The sequence below is a fragment of the Zea mays genome, chromosome 2 (assembly GCF_902167145.1).
Source record: "Zea mays cultivar B73 chromosome 2, Zm-B73-REFERENCE-NAM-5.0, whole genome shotgun sequence".
NCBI lineage: Eukaryota > Viridiplantae > Streptophyta > Magnoliopsida > Poales > Poaceae > Zea > Zea mays.
In genome coordinates this window covers 158214806-158224900 of record NC_050097.1, presented here as the reverse complement: position 1 = coordinate 158224900, position 10095 = coordinate 158214806, and the positions used below count along the sequence as shown (strand labels likewise).

The following is a 10095-nucleotide window of genomic DNA, read 5'->3' as shown; positions in this document are numbered from 1 at the left end:
TGAAACCTAGGGTTTCAAGAACACCAAAAATGCACAAGAGGTGTTTGCAACAAGCTTAATAAATTAGAATGAGATGGGAGAGGAAAACCAAATTCGTGACCACAAGCACAAACCTCACACCAAAGGGCTCCTTCAACCGAGTTGAATCTAGAGCAAGTTTTGAGTGTGAGAGAGGGAGAGAAGTGTGCCTTTGTCTCAAGTTAGGTGAGCAATGAATGTGGGTGTGACCAGTAGCATTAAAGAGAGGGGTATGTGGTCCTATTTATAGTCACGGCTCAAAAACTAGCCATTTGATCAGAAAACCCGACCCAAACCGGTTGAACCGCCCCTAGCAAGTCTGGCAGACTGACTGACAGACTGGCGCACAGTCTGGTCAAGTTGACCTAGACCGGTTGAACCGCCCTAGGGGGTTGAACCGACCCTAACAATTCTATCGACCTATCTGCCAGTCTGACTAGCAGACTGTTGGTCTAGGGTTAGGGACCAGTTGAACCACCCCTAAGGACCAGTTCAACTGGTCTTGACCAGAGAGTTTAGGAGAGAAAACCCCAATTCAACTGGCCTGGAGGCAAGTTCAGCTGGTGTATGGTCATAGAGGTTCACAGTTGAAGTTGAAGTTCAACTGGAGTTGGGAAGCTCAACTGTAGTTGAAAAAGCTCAACTGCAGTTGAAGAAGTTCAACTCAGCTGAAAAAGCTCAACTGCAGCTGAAGAAGCTCAACTCAGCTGAAGTTTAACTCAGTTGAAAAAGCTCAACTGCAACTGAAGAAGTTCAACTGCTTTTCAACAAGAACACTCTCCGTTTCTCAAACCTAACCACGGTCAGACATAGAGCGTTCAAGAGATTTTTGGTTTTCAAAAATAGCTTTTGAATTTGAAGGCTTGAGATATAGCAAACACCATTACCTGTGTGAAAACTACTAAGGAAGAATTAGATCCTGCGACTCAAGATAAACATAAAATTTTATACGTCCGTCGCATGGAGTCTTTTCAAGGGAATCACATATGTGTTTCTTTTGTTCTTGAAACTTCATTTTGATTTCTCACCAGTGGTTGTGACTCCTTTAGTTCCTGTACATTCTAAGCATACACTAGGAGCAAACTTGTTAGTACCCTTATTTGTTTTGTCATTAAATCACCAAAACCCTCACTTAGGGTTGATTGCACTTACACTATAATATATAATTTCAAGACACTTTCGGTACTTATGAGATTACCAGTGGTGAGGTGGACCATAATGTGGAGTGTGTTGGCATCATCAACACTACAATCCAGGAATTTGAATAATTCAAGATGTAAGGCATGAATAAACACATACATTATCACTATTATTGGTAGTCCCTTCTATTTAGATTAAATATTATTTAATAGTTCTGCCCAATCTAAATCTAGGGCTAGGGTGTTTCTGTTCTGGTGGGTATGCCACACAAGGATGTTGAATTTAAGACACACCTAATGAATTTTCTAGATGAGAGAAACCTAAAGGGAACCCTTTGACAACTACAAATGTCGTACCAACCTGTGCAATATCATTGAACTATATATGAAAAAGGTAATACAAAGTGTTATTGCTTCGGGAGCCTTGTTATTTAAGCTTTGTTGAAATTAAAAAGCTTGCAAACATTAGCTTGCTCTTGCTATAACTCTCCCTTTTGCATGTAGGAGTTAGAGGTGGAGATGTAGATGTCAGTGCATTTGGATCTTTATTGTGCAACCTTGTTATATCTTAGGTGCTACCATTTTTAGTGAACACAAATCTCCCTACACTTGTATTAGCATTTCTTCTCAGAGTTTTTGTTACACGCTAGATTCTATCATTAGTAATCAACTTATGTTCCTTATTATGCTCATACCTAAATCTCATAGGATGACATTGCTCAAGTTTATATAATGTTAGTAAATCATTTACCATGTCATGCCCAAATATGCTAGGCTATAAATTTAGGGCCAATTCCCTGTATGCCATCAGAAAATATACTCGTTCCTTGTTTGCCACTAACCCCACATGTAATACACAAAAAATTTACCTATATGTCACTCAGTTGCACACAAGGAATGAGTGGCATATAAGAAATTTTTCCATAAATTTATTAGTGATATCGACACTTTAAAGTAAGACATTTCTATTACATATCTCTATTATTTAAGATCAACATATTCCTTAAGTCACATGCGTAATGTTGTCGTTATAGTCTTGCTATACGGTATTTGGAAACTAGTTAAACTGTTACCAGAGACGAAAGTATGTCTTCTTACCACTTGCAGTTATAGGTGTACATTTGGGTTGGGCCTGATGGGCCGGCCCAAAGCACGGAAAAAAGCAAGGCCTAGGTACAACACGGCCCGCCCGATATATCGGGCCTGGTTTGGGCCAAGGTCGCGGCCCATGGGCGTAGAGGTGTACATTTGGGTCGGGCTTAATGGGCTAGCACGAAGCACGAAAAAAAGCCCGGCCCAAGCCCGGCATGATGCATTGGGCCGTGCTTGGGCCGACGCCGAGGCCCACGGGCGGGCACGAGCCTGGCCCATTTAAGCAGACCCGAAATGGCCCGTTAACAGGCATGAAAAGGCCCAAAATAATTTCACGGGACGGCAGCGCGCGCAGCCGCACTTGTCCTTGTCCACGGGACGGGCCTAAGGCACGAAGGCGAGGCCCATTTGGCCATTTCCATTAGGTTTATCCGTTTATGTCTTGCACCCAGAAACCCTAAAACTCGAGTCCGTCTCTCCGTGTCCAGCCGCCGTCTCTCCCTCCCAGAGTCCCAGGCGGCCAGGTGGCCCCAGCTCTAGCCTCCAGGCTCCAGTGCTCCACGGCCCACGCCTCCACCGGAACCGCCCCTGCGGCCTGCGCGCGACCGGAGCAGCACATGCACCTGCACGCGACCGGAGCCCAGCCGCCCCTGCGCCCTGCGCGGCTGCACGAGCGTGACCGGAGCCTGCGCGCGACCGCTGATTGGAGCCGCCCCTGCGCCCTGCGCCCCTGCGTGAGCGCGACCGGAGCCGTGAGGGCAGGTTATCCGGCACTCCAGCAGACGTGGCGTCACCTCCACGGCCACCCGGCCCACCGACTGCCGCGGGGATGGCCGGAGCAGCCCCCTGCTCCTCCCCGACCTCTAGGACAGGGAGTTTCCCTTCCTCTCCGACCTCCTTTGCGTCTGTGTGTCCCTGCTCCTGCTGCTACCGACGGCCAACTCGAGTCGTCCACCATTTCTATGGATGGGAACTCGAATCGAATCGACAATAACACCAGCCAATCATTTGCCGATCCTCTGACTTTGACTTCCACTGATCGCGAGAATGCTTTGGATGCAGATATAGGAGGTACAGCTGCGACGCCGTCGACAGCGACATCGAGTACCGCAAGCACGGAGACTATATGCCACAAGCGTGGCCATAAGAGCACCTCCGATGCATGGAATGATTTCGAGCAATTGTTCAAGGACATAAATGGTAAGAAGGTTAGGTGTGCCGCCAAATGCCTTTACTGCAAATCTCAACTTACTGCTTCTTCAACTGCTGGTACTGGTCATTTGAAACAACGTCGTAGTACTTGTGCATCTAAAGCTCAACGTGCTGCTAAGACTCAATCTTTGATTCAGTTTAATGCTGATGGTTCTATTCGTTCATGGGACTATAATCCTGATATTGCTCGTACTGAGTTGTGTCGATTGATATGTACTTTAGATCTTCCCCTAGGTATTGGTTCCACTGCTGCATTTGAACGTTACATAAAACATGCTCATAATCCTAGGTTTACTGTTGTTTGTAGACAAACAACCACTAGAGATTTTGTAAAGTTTTATAATGAAAGTCGTACTTCACTAATAGATGTATTGAAATCTAGTGTTTCATGTGTTGCTCTTACTTCTGATATTTGGTCTGGAAATGCTAAGGAAGATTATATTAGTGTGGTTGCTCATTATGTTAATGTTGATTGGGTTTTGGAAAAGAGGGTAATTGGTATGAGGTTGATTGATGTTTCATAATGGGGCTAATATTGCAGATCGTGTTAAAGCTGTTATTGCTGATTTTGGATTGTCTGATAAGGTATTTTCCATCACTTTGGACAATGCATCAGCTAATACAACTGCAATCTTTTTCCCTTCTGACCAAAGGGTTTTTTAATGAGGCAGTCATTGCACAGCTCTAATAATATTAAGTTTGTTTTGGTCAAAAATTGTTTGTCTTCTATTTTGTTGGTTTGCTGATCATATTTGATTGTATGTTTCCAATTTTAGGCTTTTGTGTATTTCGGGCTCGATTCTGTATTCTGGGCTCAATTATGTATTCTGGGCTCGGTTTTGTTTTTCGGGCCCAAATGTGTATTTCGGGCCAATTTTGTATTTCGAGCCTTTACTATTTTTGGGCCGCCTGTTTAAAGCCCGACACGTTTAGCTGAATACGGGCCGGGCCGTGGGCCGAGGGGTCGGCCCGTGGGCTGGCACAGCACGACCTGAATTTAATACTGGGCTGGGCCGGCCCGAAATTAAACGTGCTGGGCCTTTTCGGGCTTGGGCCAGGCCGGGCCGGACGACCCGAATGTACACCTATACATGGGCGGGCACGAGCACGACCCGTTTAAAGCAGGCACGAAATGGCCCATATAGAGGCACAAAATGCCCATATTTATTAAAATCATACTTCATTCCACACTTTTATGTATTTGATAAAGAACACAAAGCTAGAGATAATGTTAGTTAGATGTTTTTTGTAGCTTTGAATTAGAGTATGTGATATAATTTTATTTTTGTTATGAACATTAGATAATGAACTGAACTTGCGAACTTTATATAGAGCTGATTATACTCTTTTTCTTTTTAACAAAATGATTTGTAAACGAGGTAGTCATTGCATAACTCTGGTAACTTAATACAAATATTAAGTTTGCTTTTGTCAAATTTATTTGTCTTATCTTTTATTTGTTTTATTAAATTTGTTTTGAATTTCGGGCTTTGATGTGAATTTCGGGCTTTTATAATTTCGGACCGCCCGAAATGAGCCCGGCACGTTTAAGCAATTACGGGCCGAGCCGTGGGCTAGCCTGGAATTCAAACAATATGGGCCTTTTCAAGTTTGGACCGGGCCGGGCGGCCCAAATGTACACCTATACTTGCAGTTGCCCATGGTCAAACACAGAGTTAAGAGATCAAATTTACATATGTAGGTGACAATTGATTATAAATTCTCTAGAGTAAGACTATTGTTGATAATAAATGTTAGATTAATTCATACTACTATAATTTTGATTTTACATATATTTTACATGTGTGGTTAAATATCATGAAATTTTATATATGCCCATTGCATGATAGAGGTACTGTTGTCGGACCCACCTGTCAGTCAACCTCTAGCCTGTAACCCGTTCCCCAACCTCTCGCGTTCGTGTCCATCTTCGAATTCGAGCTCCTCCATCTTCCTTCACCCTCCTCTCTCTCGCTGTTTGAGGAGAACTACCTGCTCCTGCTCCCTCTTCCGCTCCTCCGCGCTCCCGCTCGCCATCCCCAGGCTTCATTTCGGACGGGGATGGACGACTACGCCCGGGAGATGATGGAGCTGAAGACGCTCGTCACCCGCACCCTCGAGAAGAAGGGCGTTCTCGCCAAGATTAGGGTTCGTACTTACCACTTCTTTCCTTCATTTCCACATCCCTTCATTGATCCGGTGCCTCACCCACACCCCAGGATCTAGCTTTTCCCGCCCTCCCGTTTGGGGATCTACACCTTCGCTTCCGCAATTTCCTTCCCCAAATGCGCGCATATGTTTTCCCCCAATTTCTAATGTGCACATTCTGAGCGCCTTGGCTGTTGGGTAGGTTCTTGTTTAGGAATATGGAAGAATGCTCACGCATTGCTCAAGAAAAGTTTTTTCACCACGTTCGTCCAGTTTGTTGTTCTAGTCGCCATTACCAATTCGTGTGCTCATTTTGGTAAAACTCGTTTGGAGCATATGAGATTGCTCTCACATTGCTGAAGCAAAGACTTACCTCGTATTATTTTGTTGGTCTAGTTGTCATCACCAATTGGTGTGCTCATTCTTGGCACAGTAGGAGCAAACACGTCTGCGTTACTGGAAATTTCGTGTTGTGTTGTGACTACTGTACTTACACTTCTTAGTGCTCTCTTGTGTGTGTGTTGTGGGGCGGGGGCTGTAAAAGATTGTGTGTAACATGGATAAATACATAGTTATAATGGCCACATACTTCTGCTTCCGCCACCTTTCTTGATGATGTTTCTGGCTGCATGACTAGGCTGAGCTAAGAGCAAGCGTGTTTGAAGCCATTGAAGAGGAGGATCGGGTGATGGAGAATGATGATGGCGGTAATCCTGCTTTGCTTGGTAGCTGTAATGACCGGGCTAAGCAACTGCATGCTTCACCTTCAGGTTTGCCTTTCGAATGTGCTGACTAATCGGTTGTTTCAAATATGCCCGCAGAAGCCAAAGCTTGTCTCTGGTTCGCTATCAAAACAAAAGAGAGGGAGAGAGAAAGCTTGTCTCTAATGCTGGCTATGCATATACACACATATATTGACCTATAAAAATTTATACTACAGTTCTGAAATATTCCAGAAGGACAAAGGTTGATATTCTACTGCATGATAATCTTTTCATCGCTGGAAATTCTGACATGTTTGAGCAAGCAATTTAGGACTAAACCTGAAAGATACTCATTTTTTTTCTCCTGATTGATGACTAGCATGAGTCTTTTGATTTGAATGCTTCTGTACCAGTGACAACTCAAAGAAGCATTCCCTTAATGTATTTAGTTGTTAATGTTTAATTGTCTATGTTGTTTTTAAGTCCCATCAAGGATATCTCAAATGTTTAGGGTTGTTATGCTGACCTTAAATGATTTTCAGTACTAAGTTTACCAATGTGTTTTGCAAGCTGCACATAACATGGAATATTTTTACATTCTAGGATTTCTGTTGCTTGCAGGTAGGTTACTAACTGCACTTGTTTGCGAATACTTGGAGTGGGCGCAATTAAGTCACACAATGAAAGTTTACTTGCCAGAGTGTAACCTGGTAACTGGTGACCATTCCTAATATTTCTTTTTTGCATTTCGGGAAGCAAACATCCATTAATGTTCCCCTGTTTTGTTTGTATATCAGCCCAAGGACTTCTGGAAGAATGAACTGAAAGACTTCTCTAACAAAAGTGGAGCTGAAGGGAGCAGGAGTGCTGAAAGTGGTCCACTGCTTTTAGATGTTCTCGAAGGTTATCTGAAATATGAGGTTTATCTCTTGCGTGATCATTAACAGAAGCAAAAATCATCCTTTTGTTTCTTTATGTTTTCCGAAAAAGAAAAAAGGGGGAAAGCTCCTTGTGTAGTGTGCCCAATTCTTTTGTCCCTACTCTAGAAAACTGTGTAGTCCTGTATGGATCAAGGTAACAAATCTCTGGCTATAGGTACCGCTATAGTCAGTTCTAGCTGTTTTAGACACTACACCACTATTTGTACCCACATTCATCTTAGCCTGTTTTAGCCAGGTATTAGCCTTATGGGAACTCTGCAACTAGTATGGATCCTCTTATGCATTATGTTCGGTATGCAGAAAAGGTAGTATATTGAGTTGGAGCAATAATCCTTCATATTATTGGCGTCTTGCTTAATCGATCTGTCCAAAAAATTGGATTGTTTGCCACAACTACAATACGCATCAAGGTATTGCCTTAGAACAAAAAGTAGGTGTTATTATTCTGGAAGCTTAGGGAGATAGGTTTATCAAGATCAAGCACATCTTCACAATTTGTAAATTTTCTAGAAGCTGAAATATTTTGAGAATGTAGATCAATGATTCTTGGAATAAACCAGAATGGATACAAATTGATGTACTGTTCTCTGAGTTTGGTCGGTTGTTTTACACTGCATGCATGAGATTTATATTTACAGTGCATCATCATTATCATTGTACTGAGATCCGCTTATATGTGATTTTTTTCAATCTCAACTTATTGATGAAAGGCCTGTACTCAAGGTCTCCTTTTGATGGTATGTGGTGCATTTATGCTGCTTTCTTCCTATGACCTTTAGTTCACTGCACACACAAAACTTGATTCTTTTTTCCAGCTTGACTTTCACTGTCCTTGAGCAAGTAAAGTTGATTTGCCTATTATACTTCATTAATTTACATTTTTTATATTATTAACCTCCAAATACAGTCAGTATGCTCTAGTTTAAGTTTTGGTTTTCTACAGCATGCTGTGGTCATTTAATCATATTGTTTTGGTCAGAATTTGTCTCAAGCAAGGATGGGCGGCAGGAGGATGATGAGTTCAGAATCTGATCCATCACTAAATGCTGAACATCGGAGCATGAGGAGGGCACCATCAGCATCAGTTGGGAATCTGCCTCCTATGGGGAGGTAAGCATACTGTTGTGCCATTGTAATTTTGTACATGTATTTGTTTTTGACATCATATATTTATATGCGAGTGTGACATATTACTTTGAAATTGGCAGACCTATCTCTTCTTCGCAGCAGGCATCAGGTTTGTGCACTGGTGATCGTTTCAGTTTGTAGTATGTAGCTGTGTTGTTCCAAATTCTGAAACAATTGCCCCTGGTACGTTTACTTTCAGATCGCAGAGGGGGGTCTTCAGTTTCCAACACAAGGAAAGATGAGTACAACTGGAGATACGATACCACCGATGATATATCTGAAGAGGTGCTGCGGGCATCGACTGCCCTAGAAAGTGTTCAGCTAGACCGCAAATCTCGGAATCTGCCGACATCTTGGAGGTAGGTGGGGCCGTTTTTTGATTAATCACGCCTCCATCATAATAATGTATTGCTTTTTTATTTTGGCCGAGAACACCATGTCATGGGATGCATCATGCATGCGCCTTTAATTTGCAGGCATTCAGGGGATGGCGCCGAGTAACAAGAAGGCTTTGGAGCTGGTTGCTTGACTTGACCGACCCTGTATCATGTAATTTGTATGCCACTCATTTGTGGTGCTTGGATTGCTGCTATCTTAGAAAAAGAAGTGGTAAACTGGTTATGTATGGTTGTCTTGTAACGAACAAAACAAATCAAAGAGTTAGGTGCCGTTTGTTTTACATATTTGTAACGTGATGGGTAACTGTGATGGGTAACTGATAACGTTAAACCATGTTTGTTTAAGTCCAACCGTAATCAGATACCACATTAAAAATTAATACTAGTTTATTCAAACTTATTATCGCTCACACTCAAGTGTGAATTATTATCGTTGTCATTTATGTTACATTTCGTTAACCAAACGTCACCACAGTTTGTTGGACTTGGCACGACGTATTATGAGATGTATTGTTTATTTGATTTATTGAATTGAATTGGCACAAGATGTATTGTTTATTTGATTTATTGAATTAAATTGACACCTCAGTTTGTAGTGATGAAAGTGGATAACTCAATTGTTAGGATAAATGTAACATTTTAAAATAGATATGTATGAAATTTTATGTTGATCTTTTCTTATGTAGCACATTATTATAGATAAGAATAAATTTTTGTACAAAGTGTCATGCATTATTTGCTTTCTACAACAAAAAGGTGAAAAAATATTCGAATTTGTATCTGAATTATATATATATCATTTCAAAAGATATACGATAAATTTGAGGTTTATCTTTTATGAATTTTTATAAGCTCAATGTTAAAAATAAGAATATGAAATTGTATTGTAGATTCTATATCCTATTTACGTGCAATCAAAGAAAAAAAGACATCGAATAAATATTTGTTTCCAACCTTTTTCATCCCTATCCGCTTCTTGGTTGAACTATGGATGAACATGTTTTCATATTTACTAGATATATGCCCGTGCGTTGCCACGGAAGTTAAAAAGTAATACTCTCTATGACACCGTTGATGTTTTTTTAAAAAAACTTTGACCGCTCGTCTTATTCAAAAAATAACGTGTTATCATTTTTTTGATTTGTTTTATCACTTAAAATAGTTTGTGCTTGAATTAAAATTTTATATTCTTTAATAAATATTTTGAATAAGACGAGTGATCAAAGTTTTCGAAAAAGTCAACGGTGTCATATATTTGTGAACGGAGGTAGTATAAAACATAGATACAGAACGATAAACATCACTATAATATGCA

The 10095-nt window shown here is 41.4% G+C and overlaps 1 protein-coding gene across 2 annotated transcripts; it reads left to right on the top strand.

The window, feature by feature from the left end:
• The first annotated feature begins 5315 nt into the window (after positions 1-5315).
• On the top strand, positions 5316-9160 carry LOC100193953 (uncharacterized). Of its 2 annotated transcripts, XM_008669030.4 has the most exons (9): positions 5316-5609; positions 6247-6379; positions 6935-7023; positions 7111-7233; positions 7965-7991; positions 8234-8364; positions 8463-8491; positions 8582-8741; positions 8859-9160. In XM_008669030.4, exons 1-9 carry the CDS (start codon positions 5523-5525, stop codon positions 8881-8883), a joined length of 804 nt encoding a protein of 267 aa, XP_008667252.1. In that variant the 5' UTR covers positions 5316-5522; the 3' UTR covers positions 8884-9160. The 2 variants fall into 2 exon arrangements, with proteins under 2 accessions (XP_008667252.1, NP_001346287.1); NM_001359358.1 differs by lacking the exon at positions 7965-7991 and having other exon boundaries at positions 5417-5609; positions 8859-9131.
• Positions 9161-10095: the final 935 nt, after the last annotated feature.